Raw genomic sequence first — 24,066 nt, 5'->3', positions numbered from 1 at the left:
TGGTTGATGAAAACAACACACCCTCTGTCTCAGTTGCTGGGAAGTACTTTCTGTTAGCCACAGAGCAAATAATTGGAAACTATTGCATGTTTCACCATAATTACATTCTCTTGGATGAAAACATTGAGGTCTCCTGAGAAAATGAGATTTCCTTGATCACACATACCAGCCAGAAAATGATGACACATGGTAATAGTGCTCTAAATAGTGTGCCTGTCAGGATGTGAAGACCTGGAAGTTACTTGATTCAAGCAATTTCCCTGTGTGTGAGATGATAAAATATGAGGCTGGTTATTGCCATTTTGTTGCCCTTATTTTAACTGCTTCATTTGCTGCAATCAGAAGCCCTGATGTGGCTGGTTAGTGACTTTGAAGAGTCCAGCCTGCCAGGTACCTTTAGTGAGATAGCAGATAATCATTATCCTGGATCTTGCTGATGGACAGCTTGGACAGAGGTGAGACAGGAGAGCAGCTCCATTTCTTCTCTGAAGCATCCTCGGCCTCTGTGCAGGAGTTTGATTTGACCATCAGCAGCAGGCCCAGCTGACACAAGTCTCACAGCAGCCAGTCCCCCAGACATCATGGGCAGATGAGATGTGGCACCAAGTCCCTGAGGGGACTGTAGTTGTTGCAGAAACATGACTTGCCTGATCACTGTGGGGACATTTGGCTACCTATAGGTTTTTGCTGCTCTTCACTTTGGCGGGATTGAGTTGCTACAAAGTCTTTTATTATATTCTGAGCAGATGAGCACAGTTAATTTAATTCACCTTTTTATTGCAGCATATGTTGCAATAAAATTAAATTGTTGGGAGTGGCCTTGTTCTATTTTTGCTATCAATGGACCATCTCCTTTGCTGAAAGAGGTCTTCTTTTCCTCAGATCATGTCCAGTCTCACCTGTGGTATCCCCATAGCTGGGTCTGGCTGACAGCCACTGAGATCTTTGGCTTGTTGTTTGCATCTTATAAGCCAGAAGATCTTGTCAACAAATGGAAGGAAAGAAAGTCAGGGAAGAGAAAAAAGACACCAGCAGAGCTGTCTGCATCCACAGTCTTCTTGACTGCTGAACTGGACAAAAAGGTAATGATGTCCATACTACCCCTTCACTGTGCTCATGCCCATTCCCTGACTGGGACATAAAAATAGTTCATAGTTTGGCATGCATGTTTCTCTTTTAGTCACTTGTCTGCTGTCTAATCCTCATCACTTAAAGCATTTGAGGAGGTGTCTCTGCTGCTGGGAGGGGGCTTCTCTGGGGTCTTATTCTCAGCAGCACAAAAATACCTTTCCAGATTGTAAGATGCAGGCAGAAGTTGTGTTGATCTTTGGTCTCCCCTGGGAACTGCCTTTGGTGACTACAAAATACTGCTTTGAGTCTCTGCTGCCAGCTCCCTTCAATGGAGTCATTCCTTTCTCATTTTTTGTTTCCCCAGATGAAGGAACTCGCGTTTGCATTCTGCCATCAGCTGCAGTCCAAGTTCCTGGACTTGTCTCTGAGTGAGCAGGTAAGGGCAGGAGCCTGTCTGGGGCTGCAGGAGGGCACAGAGCAGGCCCTGGCACATGAGGGATGTTGTGTCCAAGGTGGTGGCTCAGGGTGGATACACAGTTCAGAGCTAGCTGCTCTCTGTTCAGGGCATGGTCTGTCAGGTCAAGTCTTGGCTCTTACATGCCCTGGTGCTTACAGAGGCAACCCACAGTGACTGACTCCTCTGTTTCCACACTTCAGGTTATAAAGAATTTACTTTTTGTGGCCAAAGTTGTTTATTTGCTAGCTCCTGCCTCAGAAGGTAAAGAGGCAGATGGAGAGCTCAGGTGTGAAGTGGAAGAGCAGGAGGTCTCAGAGGATGAGAGAGATACTTCTGCTCAAGGAGAGGAAGAAAGAGAGGACACACAAGAGAAAGGCCAGCCAGCCACACTGCTGTGGTTAATGAAGAAGCTCTCTGTCATGGGGAAGAGAGAAGCAGCATATTCCCCGAAGGTCCCTTTAAAGGTAAGAACATGTTGGTCCCACTGCTTTTGATGAGGTGGGCACTTGTACAGGACGGTGGTGCTCTGGCTCTTTGCTTTCAGGGGACAAGGGGCAGAGGGTGCTGTGAGCTGGCACTGAAGCAAGGATTAGTAGGTGCTGAAGAAACAAGCCTTTCATTTTGGGGTTCTCAGGAAAGGCTTGTGCCTGTCGTTGCTAATGCTTCCAGCCTCCTGTGGGGTGGAGGAAGAGTGGTAAACACGAAGGCACCAAGCTGAAGAGAACAGAGAGTGCCTTTGAATGCCCAAGAGTGCTCATGCAGGCAGGGGAATGGCAGCGTGGAGTAACTTGCTAGGAGGAGGAGGGGGGAGGTGTGGGAGAGCATCACGAAAAGCACTGTGGTTCCCCATGGGGCAGAGACAGGTTGAACTTACGTGTCTTCAGCTGTTAAGAACAGTGAGAACAAGCCTGTTGTTGAAAGTGTCAACAGCTGCCAGCCCAGTCCCAGCTCACACAGCAGGGGTTGTCTCTCTAAAGGCTGTACTTGGATGTAGTAAGACCTTGAAACAGCAGTGAGTTTGTGACTCAGGTGTCTAAAACAACACCTCCTGTGCTGAACAGTGATGCATGGCCCTCTGGTAGCAGTTCAGTTAGGAAGCTTCCTTCCAGCTTTCCTAACTTCATGTCCCACACACTTCTTTTCAGAGAAGCTGCATCTTTAAGTTCCTGGGAGCAATCTCAGTGGATCTGGGGCAAGACAGGATCAAGCCCTACCTTCCAACAATTCTCACCCCTCTGTACAGGGAGCTGAACAGCAACTATGCAGAGCAAGGTAAGGGATTTCCCTCACAAAGACGAATGTGCATCACAGCTATGCCTCAGTACAAACACTACCTGCCATTCCTTTTGTCTGTTGAGGCATTGATACTGTAATCAGTGCATTTCACCTGCTTGCTGCCTAACCAAAACACCAGGAAGGGAGGAGAGTGTATGTCAGCTGAAATAGAAACCTGCATGTTCAAAGACTGGAATGAAGTTAGGAATGCTCCTGTGTTCAAGTGGGTAAAGCTTAAGCATGTGGGAAAAATGTAGTACTCAAAGGTAGGCTCATGGTGGCAAGACTTAGAGAGTCCTTGCTGAAAGGAGCTTGGAAGAACTGTTTGAGAGACCAAGGGAAGTATTTGCCCTGCTCTCAGTTTTCCTTTGCACCTCTTTGTAGCCTTTCACCCCCAGTATCTTTTTTTCCCCCTGAGATTGTAGTTAATACATTGCCACTAACTAGTGATTCCAACAATTCAGCCAGCCCTTGTTTTGCTTACCAAGGGTGCTGACTGGAATAATCTTTATTTCCAACAAAGCCTATTTCACTAGAAGCCTACTGGCTATATATAGAAAGAAAGCCACTTGTTATTACCTTTGGAATGACTTCACCCTTCTAAAAAATTTTTTTGCTTCTCAGAAGCTTTGTTTGTTTGTTTGCTGGTTGAAAAGCTACTCTCTGGGAAAGCTGGTGGAGCACCAGCAGAGTTCACAGGCACTGGTTTGGGCAAGGTTTATCAGTGCAGCCATCCTTCATTAAAGAAAGAGGAATCCATATTGTGCTCTTGGCTTTTGTTCCATATGCTGAAAAGATAAAGTAAGTCAATTTTGTTTTAATAGATCCAACACTGAAGAACCTTTCCCAAGAAATCATAGAACTTCTCAAGAAGTTAGTGGGGCTGGAGGCCTTTTCGCTGGCCTTTTCTTCTGTGCAGAAACAGGCCAACCAGAAAAGAGCAATGAGGAAAAAGCGGAGGGCTTTGCAGGTAAGATTCCACTTTCTCTTGAGAGAAAAAGAAATAGGGCTTCTCTAAAGGCTTGAGAGATGCCCAGGAAAGGGAATTTGAGGAAGAACTTCATCTCTAATTAGGACAGTTTCATCAGTTCCTTTATGAAACTTGGAAGAAGCTGTGTATGATCGGCCTCTTGCACAGGTTCTGGCTGACAGGGATGGTTTCCTGCTTACCTGAAGGGCAAAGCAGCCTGAATACCACTCATGTGTTGTCTTAGCAGTCACCGGTTTCTCAGAAAGTTCATGATTTTCACAGGGACTGCTGTTAGTTGTCAGTGAACTAACAATGTACTGTTTTTCTTTAGACTGTAGCAAATCCTGACATTGCTGCAAGGAGGAAGCTGAAGAGACACAAGAATAAAGCAGAAACCAGGAAAAGAAAAATTGAATCCCTGCGTCCTATGTACAAGGCCAAGCGACATCGAAGTAATGCCCTAAAAGATTTGGCAATGGTGGAATGAAAAGGCTTTTCCTTCCTGGAGGATTAATTTATGAAAAATAATACTGAGTTAACTAATTACTGTTTTAAAAAGTACTTGCATATTTCAATTGTATTTATTAGTATTTTTATGTCCTTTTTCATCAAGGATCTTAAATAAAAACTTCTAAATTTTTTCCAAACCTGTATATTTACTGGAGCATGTACAGTTGAATGGGCAACAACTATGGTATTTTATATTAAATTTTACTTAATTTGTAAGAAATGAGTTCTGTGATGATTGCATTTCTGCCTGTGAACACACTAGTCTGCCTCCTGACTTTGACTTGGCCTTCAGTTTCTGCAGCTATACTGAGCTATTTACCTGCCACTTCTGGCTGAGAGTGCAGGAACAGCTCATGAAGGTGGAAGTTAATTCAAGTCACTGCCCTGGCACATCAGGGCAGTAGTGTGTGCTGAAGGCACTGGTTTTCCTTTCAGACACCACTGCATGCCATGCTGGCAGCCAGAGATGCAATACTTGTGCTCTCTTGCTGTACTTCACTGTAACAGTGTGTCTGCACTGAAGGTGCACCTCTGCAGGTGTTCAGCTACATGGCTGCTGGAACTGGCAGCCCTTGGACTCGTTTCCATAAAGCAAGCAGCAAGCAAGCAGCCTCTAAGGAAGCAACACACCCCTGGGTATAGCTGACAGTTCCAGATTTTATTAGTGTTCTATCTACACCAATATGCTGGCCACCAAAACCACCAATGGAAGAGGGGATGACAAAAAAAAAAAACCCACCAACTTTCTCAGCCAGTAAGACTTTCATACAAATTAACATAAGTACATTCTTTAAACAAAAAGTAAGAAATTGAGTAGCATAATGTACACATTCACTTATTTCAGTTTTACAGTTGAAGAGAGGCATCCACATTACAGAAGTCAAACTCAAATCTGATCTATTTACAAGTATATGTGGCCTGAACATACTTAACTGCAGAAAGGAGGATGCTGGCTATAGCTGACACTTCCTTGCACTGGTCAGTTTTGTATCACTGCCTGCTCTTCAAGGCCTCCACCAACCTAGGAAAAAGGTTAAGTCAGTTTACTGAAAAGTCATTTCATTTCTGCTGAAATACTTCCAGCAGAAAACCAGTCATTCTTCTCATCTGGACTCTTACGTCAGACTATCCACAAATCCAGTCTTATTAAAAAAAACCCCAAATGTGTAAAATTAGATATATGAATGAAACATAACTAGACTGGTACTCACCATTCCATTGCTTCATCAAGCCCTGTGCCTTTAGTTGCAGAGGTTTTGAATATCTGCCATTTTCGGTCCTTCAAAGCTGGTAAGCCAAGGGCATTTGCCATTTCTGTGGGAGTCATGGCCTGTTCCATGTCCTGTTTATTTGCAAACACCACCAAAATGGCTTTCTTCAGCTCTTCTTCCTAAAAAAAAAAAGAGAAATCATGGAAGTTGTTGCAGAGACTTCTATGGAATTTAAGGAGAGAAAACCTATATAATAGAAAACTGTACATATAATAAAAAAGAACTTCAGGAGCTCTGAATTATTTTGTTAGCTGATTTCTGTTCTGTAGAAAATTCTCCAGTGAAAGAATGGTGTTTATTTTCAATTCCAGTATGATACTGGAATTTCAATACCAGTATGAAACGGCTTCCTATAGGAGCAGTTTCAAAACATGGCCAGCCCAGGTTATGAAACAAGTTGGTAGCTAGATTTAACAAGGCACATTAAATGAGCTTGCAGGTATTTTGGGCAGCAAGGCAAGAGAGAAAGGAAGTGTTGCTCAACTCACTTCCATTACCTTGTTCTTCAGCTTCAAAACATTGTAGGATGTCAATTACTAATGACTGTCAATTCTTCAGGGCCTGATCTTGCCACACTGCAGTATTGAGCAGCTGTCCTGGCAGGCAGGCAAATTTTCATATGACTGCAAGGCTACATGAAAATAACTCTCCAGATAATGCTGCACAAACCCATGAAATACCTGCAGAGTATTCAGTGCTTTTTCAGTCAGAAGTGCTGCATGGGCTATGCTGAGGGCTGAAGTTTCACAAGTGAAGGTAAGCTTCACTTGGTTCACTGAATCAAATTTCATATTTACTCCAAAAAAAAAAGTTTTAATTTCTCAATTTGTTTCACTGGTAACAACTGTGATCCTTGTTTTCTTACCTCTAACATAGCAACAAGCTCTGATTTTGAAGTGCCAATTCTGTCTCGATCACAGCTGTCCACTACATAAATGACAGCGTCTGTGTTTGAATAGTAACACCGCCAGTAGGGCCTGCAGAGGAGACAGAAGTTCCAGTCATGTCATTTGCATCTTAGCAGTTCCTTTTAGCTAGATAATTAAAAACAGATCATCCAGAGGAAGTAAAAACTGTCTCTGGGGTGAAAAGCCACAGGAGGCAAGTAGATTTCTTCAAGAGGCTACAAAAACTAACAGACAGTACAAATACTTGCCGAGGCACAACAAAAAAAAAAACACCCAAAAAACTCCAACCCAACATAAAGCAAATAAAGAAGAAACTTGTAAACAGGGAAAGAACAGACATGCTGGGGACAGATTTATTTGGGAATCAGACTGCAGGATATCAGGTCCCTAACTGAGGCACAGAAAAGCAAAGAAAGTTTAAAGACATAACCAAAGAAGGGTCACCAGAGAAATCTTAAATGAATAATTAATACAGGCAAGTAATTAACAAGGATCAAAACAAAACACCTTTTTCAGAATTATTGTACTGAAACAAAAAGGGAAGGAACCTTTATCTCACTAACTGCACCTTGCTACTAAGCACTGAACAAGGAATCACAAGGGGGTCATACAGGGGTACTGTTAATGACTCATTACAAAACTTGTGAAGCTTGCTAAAAAATTACCATCTATACCTAAATCCAACTTCACTACTCTTAAGAATGCAAAGCTAGGAAGTATCTTTCTGGGTTTTTATCAGCCCCTCCACTCTTTCTCAGAATGCTACTCAATTGCCTACTACAATAAGAAATTTGTTTTTCAAAGTAAAACCAAATACAAATGAAAACACTGGCTTGTTTTCTCCAATCTGCAGTGCATCACAAGTTGAATTCCAAAAGATGAAAATGCTCTCCTGAGAATGGGCTTTTTAAAACTTAACCAATTTTCAGAAATGCCTGCTATGAGAATTCTAAGAACTTGGCACTTTTTAGAGAAAGTTAATTGACTTTAAGAAATCTATTACCTTATGCTTGTCTGTCCTCCTAAGTCCCAGACTTGGAATTTCAGATTCTTGTAGGTCACCGTCTCAACATTGAAGCCAATGGCTGAAACAAAGTTAAACAATTTCACTGTCTGAAGAATATCACAGCACTCAGTTTAAGATTTTCAGACCTGAAAATTCTAAGTAGCTCATGCCCTTTGAAAAGCTACCCCAACAAACATGACTCAAAATAATGCAGATATATTTCTTTTGAACTAATAAAACCACATTGTAAACATATTGTAGAGATTTGTAAGAAATGCTAAGGTTGTTAAAAATCAACACTAGTGTGTCTGAAGTCATCAAAAGAAACAGAGCAAGGGTTAAAGAACTGGCCTGCTGTGATAACCAAGTACACAACTGACAGCAAGAGAGCACTAAGGAATGTGTCCTTCTGTCCACACAAGGTCTGCACTCTTTTAAGAGCCACAGCAGAACCAAAGCAGAACCAACTTCTCAGGAGAGGACTCGGTACCAATGTCTGGAAGATGGCAACAAGGCTGCAGTGTCATATATGTCATTCCTTGTCCTGCCAGCCCAAAGAAACACAGCACAGGGAAGTGAACAGTGGGCACAGGCCGGTTAAAATTTATGGAGGCTGAAATAAGCAAAACCCTCAGGCAAAAAGATTATGTCCCAGCAAACTGTTGGCTTCTAAAAGGTAACAGAGGCCTGAGCAAAGTGACATTCAGGAGGAACACAACAGACATGACAGGGACATAAAAAAGTCAAGCACCCCTTGTCCTTCATGGTACACAGAGTGATCATGGCCAGAACACTTGGGCACATACACTGGGTGGGTGTGGCTGCATGAATGCCAAGTGATGAAATCAGTTGCATTTTTTTAAACAAGCATCATCTTCTCTCTTGAAAGCTCACACTGAGTTTTATTACATTTTCTACAGAATGTAAAGTTAAATCATCTGATTTCTTCTTCTCCATGTTAAACAAAAGTGTATATATAACCCTTGTCAAAAAAAAAAGGTACACCATCCTATGTACAGCAACAATGACCTCTGAAGTTCACATAATAGCTATATTTGGAAATAAACTAATTATACAGTCCACATTTACCATCTATTGAATGCTGACCTACCACAAGTAGTCTGTGAAATCATGCTAACAATCTTGAGGTCAAATGCTTTTTGCATTTTGCAAGGCAGCATAAAATATTCTTTTGTAATACTTTTATCCAAGGAAAGTTCATAGCTACAACAGTGCAAGGCTCCCACAACATAAGGTCCTTTTGTTTAAGAAGGAAGCATGTAGTAAGTTCAGCTGGCAAAGTTTCTGTGTCAGAGATACAGGCAAATCACAGGCTCCAGGTAAATACTCTCCCTGTGGGCAGATCACTTACTTGGAATGGTGGTAACAACTTCTCCAACCTGTAACCTGTAGAGAATGGTTGTTTTTCCTGCTCCATCCAGCCCCAGGATGAGAATCCTCATCTCTCGAGTTCCAAACAAACTGGAAAAGATGGTGGAGAAGAAGCCCCCTACGAAAACCAGAAGAGAAAGACATTTCAGTGTCAGCCAGCTCTGTGGAGGATATGCAAAGGCAGACAGACCAAACTCATTTCTTACTGGCCTACAAGACATTTCTCTTGTCCAGTGAAAAAGGACAAGTCCAGGCTGTTGCCCAGATGGCTGTGTGCTCAACAATATCATGTCCTCCTGGTTTATGCTGCCATTTTGTGATTTTATGGTAGCTCACTCCAGCAAATCACATTGCAGCAGCATCAAATCTCACTGCAGTTACAATTTTATTTTTTCCTTTTCTATCCTTTGCCAAAATATGAGTCATCTTCTTTTTGGCTTGTATCAGACTCTACCTTTTCAGTGCCAGAGACAATACAAGGACCAAAAGAAGCCTGAAAGAATTCAGCATCAGATGTCTATGGCCTTCCACAGGACCAACCACTTATTTTTTTCTTAAAATTAGGTATAAATCAGTTGGTACCTATTAAATCAGTTCATTACAAACAGCAAAGCTACACCAAATCAAGTATGTTAATGCTACAGAGAAGTCTAGCAGCTGATTTTAAATGTCCTTCTCATTCTTTTTTTTTTCAAAACTGGCTTGCCCCAGCATCTCATTTATTCTCTAAATGCATGCAAGAGTACTTGTGGCCAGGCTAATATCCGATTTATGCCTACTAGATTTTTATTCATAAAAAGAATACTGATGTTCTAAGCCAGTAACAATTCCTTTTTTTCTAAAGATTTTTATAACAAACATATCTAATATCAAATCATAACTTTGTAAATACACTTAAAGCCTGCAAAATGTAATGAAACATCCAACAAGTCAGAGTCACTGACAACACTGACAAATGTATCAGAGACAAATTAAGAAGATTTGCAACCAAAATCTTACTGAAAGATACTTTGATAAAAATTATTCCGTATGTTTGCCTGTCTAGGCATCTGCTTTTCTAGGGAAAGGAGGAAGCAAAGCTTATACTTCAGAAGCAACTCAGACTGATAACAGGTTGCTTTATTTCCCCTAAGCTCATCCCACCACAGAAGCCATATACGCTATAGAACTGGAAAACAAGGAGAAGGTATAAGGGACCATCAGTTGCCAGTCTGCAGAGTGCTGCTCATGGCACCTCATACTGCCAGGCAGGCAAATAACCTTGAGAACTAAGCTGGAAAAAGGTATTTCAATAGAAACATCACAAGTAGAAGGTTACCACTGGTTGCATGGAGGCCTAAGATGTAAAAATTCTTTCAGTCCGTAACTTTGCTTGCCGCCAGACACCTCTCACTCCCTCATTCTATATGCTATTGTGTATGTTTTTCCCACACTAAAACACTGCTCAAATACCACCTGCAACAGGACAGGTTCATCTCAATCACTCAACCCTCAGATTCAGGGCCTCTCTTTAATATACCCTCGACTTCATTTACTGGTCTGCAGGACCTCCTCTCCTAATCCGCTCCTTATCAGCAGTCCATTACAGACTCGATTCAGAGTTTGATTTTGCCAGGTGTCAGGAGCACAGCAGCCTGAGGATATGACCGAGCACACCGTCCTGCCGCTGCTCGGACCATTCGCCACGGCGGGCAGCCCCAGCGCGGCCTCCGGGCGCTGCAAGGCCGGCTGCCCGGGAACCGGCCCGCGGGCAGGGCCGGGCCTGAGGGCGGTGGGCATCGCCAAGCGCGGCCCTCAGCCCGCTCTGCCGCCGCCGGTGGGCAGGAGACCGTCCCTCCCGCGGGAGGGCTCAGCGCCGACCCGTCCGCCCTCACTGCCTCCATGGCCGCCGGGAAGGGTCGTGATGGACGGGTCCCCGCGGGCAGCCGCTTCCCGCCCGCTCCTCACCCATGTCGAGCCGCTCCGCCGGCGCTCCGGCCCGCCCCGCTCCGCTGCCCTCGCCGCGTTGGCCCTGCCGCCGCCGCCCGGCTCCACGTCGAACTCCGCGGCGAGTAAACAAAGCGCTCCACGTCCGCCGCCGTTTCGACACACGGAGCCCGGCTGCGCCCCCGGCGCGGAGAGAACGGTCTGGGAGCGGAACCCTCGCCGCGCCCTGCCTGAACACGCCCGGGCGGGAACCAGAGCGGGGAGAAAGGTCTGGAGAATAAAAACCGCGGCCCCGGGGCCCGCGCGTGGCGAATCTGCGGCGGCGGGAGCGCGCGGCGGGCGGGGCCCGGCGGCGTCACCGGCCCGGGGCCTCGCCGCCGCCCCCAGAGCCGGGCGGCGAACGGGAGCCTCGGCCGCATAACCGAAGGCTCCGAGCCACCGCCTGCTGCCTAAGGGCGGGGGGAGTCCTCGGAGCCAGCACGCTTCTTGGATTAGGGACTGGTTCTCTACGACTGGGGAAGAAGCAAGAAACATTCCCGGCTGGAAGTGAACAAAGTCCGGCTGCGTAACACTGATAGCAGGCTGATCCTATGGATGAACTAACACGCTCACCTGACAGCAGCACTGTCATCGTCCCTGCATAAAAATGATGTCATCCATGTAATTAGGTTGCGCAGATAAGTAAATATAAAATCATAAAAAATGTGAACTATTACATAAAGAAAAGTCAGAGCAAATATAATGTACAAGGCACACATGAACTGGGCCGTAAGCTCAGACTGAGTTAAGGGAGAAGTGCAACAGATCTCATGTCAATAATCAATGATTATGCTTTTTTTTAATAGCTTTTTTACAGAAGATACAGGGATATATGAAAGTCTCATAGAACAATCTAACTATAGAACCAACCTACCACTCATGATTACTGGCTTCCTCCCCATGCACTTTATTCTGTCCTTATACTTGTGTTGCAGCAAGAAAAGCACAAGAACCTTTATTCCCCCAGCCACAAGACCCAAACCTATAGCAGTTACCTTCCATGACCTTTATCACTTTTCTAATTTAAACCTGTTCAAAGAGAAGCAGCTTGTACTTCTTCCAGCTGAAAAAAAAGGCAGGATAAGGGGAAGCAGAAATTAGCAGTTCACAGTGCAAATGAATATAAAATCCACACCACAGTAATCAGTCTGCAAGTGATGACACATGAACTCGATGGTTTCAACTCGATGGTTTCATTAAATCTCTGTGTGAAACAGGAACAACACAGACAAAGATGTTTTAGTTTTCTCTGAAAGCATCAACAAATGTAGTATCATCACAGCTGCAGAACTTCCTGTTTCCTTGAAGCCCTCCATTAGAATTCTTTCTTGCTTGAAATTTTACATTATTCATAACTCAGTCAAAAAGAATTCTTTATTTTTAATGTCACGTTGGGAGCAGTAGGAAAGAATACACAAAACTCATCCACAGGGATAAAAAAAAAGTAACAAAATAATTTTGGCAGTATTTAGAAAATGTCTGATCTATAAAATGCAATGATCCAGAAGGCCTGCCCTAGTACACAGCTTCACTGGGCAAGCAGCATCTACCAAGTGTCCTTTAGGTCCTTGATATCCTTAGGAGACCGCGGATACGTCTAACGAGAGCTTGAATAAAGGTGTACCGCGAGCGAATCTTGGAATATAAACCCTCAATGTCCAGGAGCTTCTTCTGCAGAGATTCACCAAAGCTGTTTGTGGCTTCAATCTGAAGCTGAGAAACAGAGATTTGATGCAGTCATCAATACAAAATCTTTTCTTCCTGAAATGCCAGCTTATCATCCACTGCCTGTCAACCCCTTCACTATGATTTATTCTCTGATCTACTTTACAAATAATATTTTTTTTTCTCTAATAAGTACTACTTATTCTGTTTTAGGAATTATTGGTTATAATTCAGCTTCTTCACTCAGAGTCATACAAACACATCTTCCAATTAAAATTTTCCTAGTCCTTTAGGGACTCTTTAGAGAGGCTGTGTGCACCAACAACATTCCTTCATTAATGCATATGTAAAGAGTCACTGAATTAACTACATTTTAAGTATTTTACCAAGATGATACTGTACACTTTACTTTTGAACAAACAAAATAAATGACACATGCCTCATCACAAAACACACAACAACTTTTCTTACAGTCCTAAATCTCATAAAGGTACTTGGGACTGCTGTTTTGACGAACAATTGTTTTCTGCATAGTCATAGAAATGTCAGTGAGATTTATCAATCTTTTTTTCCTGCCACTTCTGCATCAAATTTACACAAACTATTTTATTTCTGTTTAAGTGAAATTACTTCTATTCTACCATTCACATTTAATAGTCTCCTCAGTTCCTGTTACCCTTTTGATCTCATTTATCTATAGCCTAGCTGAAGCTGACCCATAGTGAACAGTTTGATCACAGAAAATTGAGAAACTGGCTCTCATATTGCAGGTCTTTCAAGGATATCTGGTGTTTTTGGAAAGCTGTTATTAAAAAACACCATTTGACTGGCTGGTAAGAGAAAAAGAACGATTATTTTATAAGTATAGCTCATTTTTTACTAAACTTTTTATCTTAAGATTCAAATATATGTGCACAGCAGTAAAAGTGCCACCTGTTTCACAATATTTTCCAAAACAATTTTGTAATGCTTCACTAATCCTAAATTAAGTTCTATGCTGTTGGTGTTACTGCAGGTTGTTCAGAAGTGGGAAAACAACAGTCAGACTGCTTCTAATAGCAGCAGGGTAGCCAGGAGCCTTCTGTACCCTGCAGCAGACTGTCACATCTCACCTGGTCTATATCGTGCTGGCTCACTCGATTCAGTCCACTACTGAAATCCAAGCTTGGCTCTGATCCAAAGGAATCTGGCAATAGAAAACAAGATGTTAAAATTGTGTTGGCTGCCCCACACTATCTCTGTATCTAGTCATATGACAAATTTAAAAATGTTCCAATTTGATCCAAAAGTAAACTTATGCATTAGAAATTACACTTGTTTTTTGACTTAAATGACTTAGAGAAAATACATAAACAGTGAGTCATAAATAATTTTGATCACACAACATGGCACTCTTCTGCAAATCCACTCTCCCTGATTTCCTTCCATTTTCTTTCTATTTTTAAAAGATGAAATTCAACAAACTTAAAATTCTCTGGTAAATCAATGGTGGCTATAATTTTAATCATTTAAAACCACCAATATTAACTTTCTTTCATAATTTCATCTTAGATTATATTGAAATATTTTCCTATACACTATTTTGGATCACTTATCTGATTGTATTAGCTGAACTTCAGTTAGTTTGAAGGGCAGAAATAAAAAAAAAAAGTTACTTTTACTTTCCTTTGGAGACTATGTGTAATACACAAACAGGAGTCTGGGAAACAATAGCAGAAATGCTAGTTCTCTGGTGGAATATGCAAAGGTGTGCCAAATCCAAACAAAATCTCTTTTATTAAATATAAAAGCCAAGATATTAATTGTAGGAAATCACCTTTAAAGCTAATCACAAGAAGTTATTCAAAGGCATTTTGATGCTTGAGAAATTTTACCTTGCAGCCTTCCTTTCTTAAATGACATCCTAGAGGACAGCAGTGGGTCTTGGGAGTCAGTGGGTGTGCAGTGCAGTAGGTAGTGTTCCAGATGGCGCCAAAGGATGAAGAGACATATTTCTATGATATCTGCATACACATCTCAGTGAAGGACTCCAATTTGTTTGTCTTTGGATTGCACATTTACTGTATGAGCATATTTACATACTTGGAAACAGCTGAAGATACCAGCTAACCACCTGTCACCTCCTTCACTGCCACATCCCAGTGATGGATCTCACTGCCCTCATCACCCTGCAGAGCCTCAATCCAGCCCTCAGGAGGAGAGCAGAGTATGGAGTGCTCATGTGGTTTGTAAAGGTGCCTCAGCTGCACACAGTAAAGCTGAGGTTATAAATCCAGGCGCAGCAGGAACATCTTAGCTGACAAAATGTGCAAGAGCACAACTTTCCCAAGGGAGGTTGCAGAGGAAAATTCTGATCTATTGAAGACAATTCTTTTGTGCATGACTGGTTATTTCCATAGAATTACTGGTGTTTATGAGATTCAGGTTTATGCAAGGTTGGCTGTAAGAATACAAACTCCTATTATGACAGACACATCAAAATTATTTTTCAAAGTATTTCTTCCACCACACTTGGACATGTGTGAATGTTTATGGGGTCTGGATACTGAAATTGAAGAGCTGGGCTGTAACAATTCCTTTATTGGCATATTGCAGAAAGTCCTAGCTGGGTTTCAAAATGGGAATTACTAACTTGAAAATCCTTACATTCCGGCAGTAGCAGAGGAATACCCTCCTAAGTTAACTGTCAGTATTTCAAATTTACTTTTTGCAAAGAATTTTTGTTCAAAGTGTCAGAAATCCAGGCAAAAAAACTCTGTTTCTATCTCTCTGCTTTTCTGGATCATCACCTTGAGGGTCATTTCAATTTTAGAAGGATACAGGAACAGAGGGATAGCAACTTGGCTCGGTTATTTATTAGTTTCACTAGGCGCCGCCTTGCCAATACGTATTTTTGGGAAGTGGAAATCTTGTCAACCCCAGCTGGCATAACTGACTGACACAACTGTGATGGGAAGAGAAAAAACAGAAAAACAGTAGCAAATTACAGAACATCAAGAGAAATAAGCAAATAAGATTACTTACTAATATCTAGAACTTTCTTCTAAGCTACTATTTCTTTACAACCCTTACTCTCTATTTTAAATTTGCATAACCTTGGTGACCAAAAAATGGAAAAATGAAAACCATCTCCAAGCAACTATAATGAAAGTCACAACTTTCACAAAGTTAAGCCAAATATTCTCCCTGAAGTTTTAGATCACTCATTCTATGGACCCCCTTCACCGAGAGCAGAAAAGAATATGCACAAGAAGTGGAACTACTTGCTTATCAATGATGCTTTGGAGCCTTTGTTACAGCTGTGTCCAAGTTACTACAATACAGAATCTACGGAGTCAGAAGAACAATTACCTCTTTTATTTCATCTGGTGGCAGTTGCTCCACATTTTGCAGTTTGTTAACACTCTGACGATGGCTGTCATAGTAACTGAAGAAATCACTAGTGCTCTGTTTCAGCAGATAAACAATAATGCCCAGGCCAGGCAAGTGCCAATATGGGACCACTGGTGCTTGTGTATCTAGACAAGATGTTGAAGATAAGAAAACAAAACTTATAAACCCCCAAGAAATCAATAAGCTGTGCTCTCTGTCAATAACCTAGACCAGAAAGCACTGGCAAGTATATTTTGCCCTTGTGTCAGAAAGAACCTAAATGTAAGTCTAGGCAAAAAGTTCTGTGACTGCAGTACTAAAAGACAGTCAGCCTAGTGCAGTAGTGAGTGCAAAATGTGAAATGTAACTAGATTAGAAGACTTTACATATTTTAGCCATTCAAGTGCATAATAACACAGTGTAAACTCCTGCCATGTGTTGTAATAGAGTTCCAATCAAAACACATCTTACATGTCATAAATGAGGACCTAGTTTCAAATAATGTAATCCAGCACAGATGCTGCAATCTGAACTTGACTTTCCCCTGTCTTGTGCTATTTATTTACATACACACATTTCTTTACTGGCATATATTTCTGAGGCTGTGAATGAAAAAATAATTTGTTAGTTTTAACTAGGATTAGTTTCCTGATTTGGCTTAGAGCAAGGTTGAACAAGCATGTATTCCAGAATGAGAATAAAGTGACTTAAACAGTATATGAAACTACAGCCTTTGGTTCACTATTTTCTAGTAGCCTAAATGTCACACTGTTCAGGCTCATAAAACAGCAAGTCAAAAATCTCACCCTGCCGAGGCCCATCTCGGTTGGCTGACTCTGACAGGCTGGGAGTAAACAGACAAACAGTGTGCTGGAAACTGGGGGCACTTTGCAACATCAGTGACTCACAGTATTCCATCACGTTGGCACAGATCTGCCAACAAAGGGGGGAAAAAAAGACAGCATGTCAATTACAGCATCTACAGGCTTTGAAGCATTAAATTTTACATGGACAAATGTCAGTGAACAATATGCTTTGCTCCTCTCTTCTCACCAGAATGTGATGATCTATGTTCTCATCGGTTACAAACTCTCTTCTACTGCAAGTCTACGACTTGCAACTTTGCCTCTTTCCCAAACCTGCTAGAATTTCTGGATAATTTTAAGTCCCCTTAGGCTTTAAGTTAGTGTTAGCCATTACCCTCTATACACAGCTTTCATTTTGAACATTTCTATCAATTTAAGCCTTCAAAATTCACAGAGTTTGTATGCAAAACAATAAAGGTTTCTAATGCAAATGTAAGTAAATACATTTTCAAGGATTACTTTAAATAAAATGTGGACTCCTATACCACACTAAAACCAGTGTAGAGCATTACCACTATCATACGAAATAATGATAACCAAACAAATCTGCACAGCAGGTAAAATGTTGAGACCGAAGCTTCTTGTATCTTGTGTCCTTACCTGTTGCATGGCCAACTCAATTTCATCCCTTTTGTTCAATCTGTCTCCTGCTACGTTATCATCTTGCAGCTTGAACTGCCGTAGCCTGTCTGACCCTCCAAACCGACTCAGAAGTCCTAAGCACTGGCGCTGCCATAAGAAAGAAACATTTAAATCAAGTGCACAATTCTTTTCACCTAAGTGATACATGTCCCTTAAAACACAGTATTAAGAAAGTAATGCAGATAAAACTTTTAGCGCTTTGTACACAAAATTTAAGCTTTTAGTGTTTTAACTTACCTTGATTTAATTTAGAAATTAATGGCACCCTAAAACATTGCCAATGAGAAATGAGTGCAATTCACAAATGCACAGCTTTTCTTGTGTCTCCTGCAGACTATTATACAGAATACTATCAATGACAGTTTAGGTCTACCCATTCCCACACCTAAAACACCTTTACCTATATAGACAAACAAAATCTAACATTCAATAAAAGTAAAGTACAAAAACTACTTCAGTAATAAATAAATGAATCACTAGCATGTATGCTACACCAAATTGTTGAGCTGGAGACATGCTCATGGCCCAAGTGGTAACAGACTGTTTCTGCATTACTTCACATGCTTTGGTATTGGCTTCAAATTTTTCTCTTCACCTAAGTCCTAAGCTAGGAAGGGAAACAAAGTCCCTGATGCAACCCTGATGTTGTCAAATGTTATCTTTTCTACTGCACAGGGAAGTGTGGGGAGACACCAAAAAGCAGACCACCAAAACCCCATCCCACTCCCACAAAAACACCCTCACACATTCTTCTTGATGCTGGAAAACATCTCTTTCCCAACTGCTACTATTCAAAGTAAAAAAAAAAAAAACCAGGAAGAACCACATCCAGATAGCCAATTCTAAAAGGACATGGCTTAAATATATGACTTTATTACCTGAAATCGCCCTATGTATCCTTGTAGCTCCATCTGTGTCCCTTCATTAACATCCATGTCCAGCTCATTTAGCACTCCTGATGAAAGATAGAGCCATTAAGTAACTGTTTGTTTGGGGTTTTTTTAACAGATTTGCGCATTATATACATTTAAATACAAGCATTGTTCAGAAGTATTTCAGCCAAACATTCAACTTGTATTTTGCATATTTTTTGAGCAAAACATTCAGATATGAATGCAGCTACCAGGAGATACATAAGAGCATGTAGCTTACTGTTCTGGTAAGTAATTAAATGGGGGCAAGGAGGAAGGGAGGCTGGCATGGGAATTACAGCTGTTGTGCAAAGCTCTGTATACTGTAAGCGAAGAAGCACCTGGGCTTAACCTACAGCTCTGCACTCCTTTCTATAGTAGTCAAACATCTCTCCTGAACAAAGGAAACCATTAAATCAAAATAGAGGAGTTATTTTGAACTGGTAAGCATGCAGAAGAAACCACTATATCCATCACAATCATTATTAGCCCTTTGTGAAGGTAAGTTACCCAAGAAAAATGGCAGTATGCTAATCTGCAGCGCTTTCCTCCTGGAAACTTTTTATTTTAAACAAATAAAAACAGAGAAGACATTTTAAAAACAGGTATACAAACAATTTTCTATCTTAATTTCCTCAGTTACACAATTTATTGAATAAAAATTGGTTTTTTGAAGATACCACAGATACTTTGAGCATTTCTATTTGTAAGTCACCTCCAAGACAAAAAGTACTTAGTGTGAGGTAGCATGATGGAAAGAAAATGGGAAGTCAGATACATATGGGTAAGAGCACTATCTCTACAGCGTATTTACTTCAAGAAAATTTATTTAACATTTATTTTTCTCAGAGCTCTACACATCAAAAAAAATCTGTATTGTCACGGATGTTCTCTTCTGTCTTACTGTTTCTTTACAGAGAACAAAGCCTGAGATTCACACAAATGGGGTTGAGACTTCAAAACAGCAGTTCCTACCAGGCAATGCTGCCTTGCTGATTATTCCTGTCAGGGAGGCCAGCTCCTGGAGAGATCCAGCACTTACATCTTGACACCTCAGGATTGCCTGGATAGTATCTGAATGGGAAATCAGGAACTGCAAAACCTGCACCACAAGAAAAAAATAGAAAATATGAATGACTCTAAATTTAATGGCAAGCAGAGAGGAAACAATGCTTCTGAAGAACTTTAAAAGACCTCATGTACCAGTGAGGATGAGATTAAAAAAAACTAAACAACTTACTGTCAGAGCAAAGGCACACATAATTTCTTTGAATGAGCAATACCAGTGGGACTCAAGCAAGTTTTGGAACTTACTTGTCCTGCAGCTTGCAAGTGCTGTGCCATGCTGGAGGTGAGGATCACTTGGCACAGCTGAAGAGCTGGAAGCAGAATCTGGCGGTAACGTTCCACTGGAGCAGGAATGAAGACTGGGGGATCTCTCATTGCATACATTCTTAGCAGGTATAAAAAGAAGGAAGAAAAAAAAAGAAGATAAAAAGTGGAGTCCACTAGTGAGGCAGAGCCTCAGCCTACAGTCACTCAAGAACCTAAACCATTAATATTTCAGTAAGATGTCTAGACCTAAACTGACTTGATATTGGAAAAGCAACACATTTATGATATACAGCTGCTGCCAGACATTTTGTTTAAACTGAGAAAATTACTTCTTTGTATTATGCTACACTAAACCAGGTAACTTCATTGCAGAAATACAATACCTGCTTACTGATATACAAAACTAGGTATTCTCAAATATTTTAGGAAGAGTTGTACTTAATTCTAAAGAGTTGTACTTAATTCTAACTGTTAAATACAGTCCTCCACAAATGTCCTGTAGGATATACAATCTTACTATGTCTAATTGGAACTTTCAAACAGTATACCTTGTCTAAGTCTTAAATTTTTCCAAAGCATTTGAACTCTCAGTGTGTTATTAAGAACTGCGAGTTTAAAAAAGGAACCAAGGCTTGAAATCAATCCAGGTAATTTCCCCTAAATAAGGAATTTCTTTCTCTGAGATCTTCTCTTAATCACCTCACAATGACTAATGTGGCAACACATCAAGAAACTTGTCAAGCAATATATAACTGTGAATTTTTTTTTTAAACACATCATAAAATATTCCTGAAATAGCATTTAATTCACTGCTCTCTCAATGCTTTACGGTGGAGGACAGACTCTGCCCTTCACAAACTGCAAAGCCCCGAAAATAAGTTTACAAGCTTAAGCTCTTTGTAAGCTTTTTGTCAAACGTTACAGTATGAATTATTTAATAATAATAATTTTTATCTGAGATATCAAATATATTTTTATGTAGTCTAAGTAATTAGCATGCAAGTACAACCTCATACCCACATCTGAAATTTTCCTCTCAATAAAAGGTAGCTTTAAACTGAACTGATAGGTTTAAGAAACATACACACAAAGAATAAACCCACAATCATTACTCAAAAATCACGAGGCTATAAAAAGATGTGATGTGCTTCCAGAAAGACTGTGTTATGGTTCACCCCCAGCCAGGGAAGCACCACTTACCCCTGATGGTCTGTTTCGGGTCGCATGTCATACACCTGGCACTGTGCCAGCCGCACAATGACGCCAGACCGCAGCAGCTCTAACGCACCTTGCTGACTTTTGGCTATTCGAGTGAGGAATGCCTACACGACAGTAGAGAAGGTCAAGTTTTGGAGATGCACAATGAGGCTTACAAGGTCTACTTTCTCACTTGATTTTAGCATCATTTCAGATATATTATTTCAGTAAAATATCCTTAAGCATTACCTTCAGGGCAAGTAGCTCAGTGTGCAGCTGCAGATTGAGCTCTGTGTGGCAGGAGCCCCAAGCAAGAGCCTGTGAACTGCCCACCCTTTGCAAAACAAAGGGCATGAGGGACGTGGGGCACCAGCCAGAGGACTGGACACTCAGAGACATGGCAGGAGGCAAGGACTCAGCTGAAGACCCCAGACTGACTCACACAGACTGCTGAGAGTACAAAAACCCAGGAGTTCCTTTGTTCAGGGTCCCTCCTCAGAAGCACCAGCTCGGGCTCTTATTCTGTTGTTGCACCATGATTAAATCATTTTAAGGATCCAGATGTATGAGACTGCCCTGGGAAACCTCGGGTCAAACCAGTAAGGAAACCTGGTCTGAGTGTGTGAGTGTGGTGAGGGTAAAATGGGGTACCCATCGGTCACTGGAGCTTTGATCCCAGCAGTTAAAATCTCTGGTGGTGCAAGTGTGACTGCCAGAGTGCTCTTGAATGGTCAGACAGGAAAGTTTCCTTAACAATATCTCTGAGTACAATCAATGCAAAGTGTAGACAAACAACTTTTACTAAAAAGTAAAATTAAAGAATGAACACTGTAACACAAAATCATTTCTAAAGTACTGTTACCATTTTGGACTCATAGGTGTACAGCGCCTTAAGCAAAGGGGGCTGAGGTGTGAGCAAGCTCTGAAGAGCCAGATCATCATCTGCCAGGCTATCCACAAGCACCTTCAGGTAGCCACTATTTGAGAGATACAACAGCCACTGCTGCTGCTTGTCTACTGAAACAATGTGATCGAGTAAAGCCAATGCCAGCATCTGGAATGAGGGAAGAAAACCAAACAAACCAAAACACAATTAAACATATAAGATCAATGAGATTTTTAATAAATACCTAGAAATGTGAAATGCTAAGCAGTTTCTTCTAACAGCTTCTTATAAGCAGAATGCATTTCTTCACTACAATTGCAGCCATTTATGTGAAAAATATTTTAAGATTTCTTGACACTGGTACAATATGAGCCTATTACCTTTCTCTACTATTCTTTTAAAAAACATTACAGATATTGTTGACCAATAACTAAGGCCAAATATTTTAATGAAGTATTGCCTCAAGCATGATTACTATTTAAAACTAGTTTTCCTTCTGAGGAAATTCCCAGCTACTGGCTACTATCAGAAATTACTTTGTCATTAAGTCACATCTTCCCAAGATAAGTCCATGACCTAAAAATGCTAACAAGTAACAGGGGTCCCTACCTACATCTACTGCAGCACAGCTTTCTACCCTTATTTTTAAACAATAGGACACATAGCCTCGTTGAGAAAAAAAATTAATATGCATGTATGGCTCTACTTTCAGCAGCCTGAAGGATGAGTGGGAGGACAGAAACATGAAACAGATCCTGTATCTATAGAAATGTTCTAGTTCTACCTCATGAAACTTTCCATCTCTGCACAGATGATGTTCTTTAAAACAAACAGAACAGTAATTTTAAAAGAATAGATTCATTTACCCTGCCTATCTCATGGCCATCACAAGCATCACGACAGACCACCTCCATCAGAGCAGCCCCATAACTCTCAATAGTTGCCATGTTTTCCCGTTGCAATTTACTAAACACATCTTCGGGAGCTGTCAAATGTTCCCACATAGTTTTTTTAGCTGTAAAAAGCAAGTAAAACAAAAAAGAAAACATTCAAAGATAGGCATCTTAGCATTAACTTAGCAACATCCTTCAGCATTCTCTCTACGCCTTGCAACAGAAATGCCCCAAACAATGGTCAAGGGTTTTTAAATGAACTGCAAATGTTGTACAAATCCACCCTTCCTTGAATATCACACAGACCAGTCACAGCAAAAAGTGTTATCCTGTATACATACATGACCCTTGTAAATAGTCTGCTTAAAATAATTCAAATGTTCGGTACTTGTTACATAGATAAACTAATAGCCCTAAAACTGGAAGTGTTCGAGGCCAGGTTGGATAAGGCTTAGAGCAACCTGGTCTGGTGTCGCTGCCCATGGCAGGGGGTTAGAATGAGATAATTTTAAAGGTCCCTTCCAACCCAAACCATCCTAAGATTCTATGAACTTTAACTGGGACCACAGCATTCAGTGTGAGCTAAAGTAACAATGAGACTTAAATGGGAGAGAATTAAACCAAAGTCAGTCACACACCTCAAAGGGGTCATAACAAATTCATCGTTTGTATTTTTTTTTTACTACTGTAGCCCAAAACCCAGGCCAAGAAAAAGTCTGCATGCAGGTAACTAGCACCAAGATTTCTTCACAATTCTTGTCTGAATAATTACTAGAAACACTAACAATTCAAGTATTTTAGCCACTCACAGAGAGAATGTGATATTTACCATAAGCACTCAAGGATAAACAACTCTAGTAGGCTTATTTTTGCTTATTTTTTTGGGAAGGGATGGTGGTGGGGTGTATGTGAGGCTTTTGTGTTTGTTTTCCCCCTAGAAAAGATCCCTAGAGGGATCTTCACAGAAAGGAAGAGAAAGGGTATGAAATTATAAACAAACCTTGGAGTTTGTTTTGAGGTTTTTTGTGTGGTTGGTGTTCTGCGCATTTTTTGCTTTGGAATTTGTTTTTTTTTTTTAATAGGATCGCAATGGTATGAGTGTACATAAAAATGTGAAGGCATAAGCAATTTATTTCAGAGGCTCTTAGAGCAAGATGTTTTCCATCTATTTCCAGAAGACAACTCAGCATGCAGAAACTGTACCTCCAGGGTTTAATAACAACTTTTTTCTGCTCTTTTCCAAATACAGTTGGACCATACCTGCTTCTAAAGTGTCTGGTTCATCTGGTCTCTGGGCAATCTGCAAATAATAAAGCAGTGATCCATAAAGGTGTGTCCTCACTCTCTGGAATCCACCACCTGTTAACAAGAAACATTCACAATTAAAAGCAAACAAATGTAAATTCCATAACACCGTCTTCCACTGGCACTTAAATTAACTTTCCTATGGCAGTGCTGGCAAAAGAAAATAAAA

The 24,066-nt window shown here is 41.0% G+C and overlaps 3 protein-coding genes across 4 annotated transcripts in view; 1 reads left to right on the top strand and 2 right to left on the bottom strand.

Moving 5' to 3' along the window:
• Nucleotides 1-4,499, top strand: part of UTP20 (UTP20 small subunit processome component) — a 63,200-nt gene extending 58,701 nt beyond the window's left edge. The window contains 6 exon segments of the mRNA XM_030959448.1: nt 883-1,082; nt 1,436-1,507; nt 1,729-1,992; nt 2,674-2,800; nt 3,628-3,773; nt 4,105-4,499. Coding sequence (XP_030815308.1) covers nt 883-1,082; nt 1,436-1,507; nt 1,729-1,992; nt 2,674-2,800; nt 3,628-3,773; nt 4,105-4,260 — 965 coding nt within the window. The 3' untranslated portion in view covers nt 4,261-4,499.
• A 421-nt stretch (nt 4,500-4,920) lies between these two features.
• Nucleotides 4,921-11,102, bottom strand: ARL1 (ADP ribosylation factor like GTPase 1). Its single transcript, XM_030959449.1, has 6 exons — nt 10,808-11,102; nt 8,841-8,978; nt 7,466-7,547; nt 6,420-6,531; nt 5,495-5,673; nt 4,921-5,304 (listed from the first exon to the last, which is right to left on the bottom strand). Exons 1-6 carry the CDS (start codon nt 10,809-10,811, stop codon nt 5,274-5,276), a joined length of 546 nt encoding a protein of 181 aa, XP_030815309.1. The 5' UTR covers nt 10,812-11,102; the 3' UTR covers nt 4,921-5,273.
• Nucleotides 11,103-11,556: 454 nt separating this feature from the next.
• The window catches only part of NUP205 (nucleoporin 205), a 45,707-nt gene continuing 33,197 nt past the window's right edge, over nt 11,557-24,066 (bottom strand). The window contains exons 30-43 of one of the 2 annotated variants that reach the window (XM_030959915.1): nt 23,853-23,951; nt 22,566-22,714; nt 21,676-21,867; nt 20,817-20,938; nt 19,596-19,734; nt 19,257-19,383; nt 18,249-18,325; nt 17,329-17,457; nt 16,669-16,795; nt 15,842-16,008; nt 15,311-15,434; nt 14,365-14,493; nt 13,603-13,676; nt 11,557-12,538 (exon numbers count right to left, since the gene is read on the bottom strand). In XM_030959915.1, the coding sequence (XP_030815775.1) occupies nt 12,386-12,538; nt 13,603-13,676; nt 14,365-14,493; nt 15,311-15,434; nt 15,842-16,008; nt 16,669-16,795; nt 17,329-17,457; nt 18,249-18,325; nt 19,257-19,383; nt 19,596-19,734; nt 20,817-20,938; nt 21,676-21,867; nt 22,566-22,714; nt 23,853-23,951 (1,808 nt within the window). In that variant the 3' untranslated portion in view covers nt 11,557-12,385. The remainder of the gene's footprint in view (nt 12,539-13,602; nt 13,677-14,364; nt 14,494-15,310; nt 15,435-15,841; nt 16,009-16,668; nt 16,796-17,328; nt 17,458-18,248; nt 18,326-19,256; nt 19,384-19,595; nt 19,735-20,816; nt 20,939-21,675; nt 21,868-22,565; nt 22,715-23,852; nt 23,952-24,066) is intronic. The other variant, XM_030959914.1, reaches the window with a different exon arrangement.

Source organism: Camarhynchus parvulus, chromosome 1A (assembly GCF_901933205.1).
Source record: "Camarhynchus parvulus chromosome 1A, STF_HiC, whole genome shotgun sequence".
Taxonomy (NCBI): Eukaryota; Metazoa; Chordata; class Aves; order Passeriformes; family Thraupidae; genus Camarhynchus; species Camarhynchus parvulus.
This window is presented reverse-complemented; position numbering and strand designations above follow the sequence as displayed.

Excerpts from the sequence above, each read along its gene's own strand:
- ARL1 (XM_030959449.1), bottom strand. Across the intron at positions 7,548-8,840 it reads AGTTGTTACCACCATTCCAA|CCATTGGCTTCAATGTTGAG; the intron begins GTAAGTGATCTG and ends ACTTTGTTTCAG. Across the intron at positions 6,532-7,465 it reads GGAGGACAGACAAGCATAAG|GCCCTACTGGCGGTGTTACT; the intron begins GTAATAGATTTC and ends TCTCCTCTGCAG.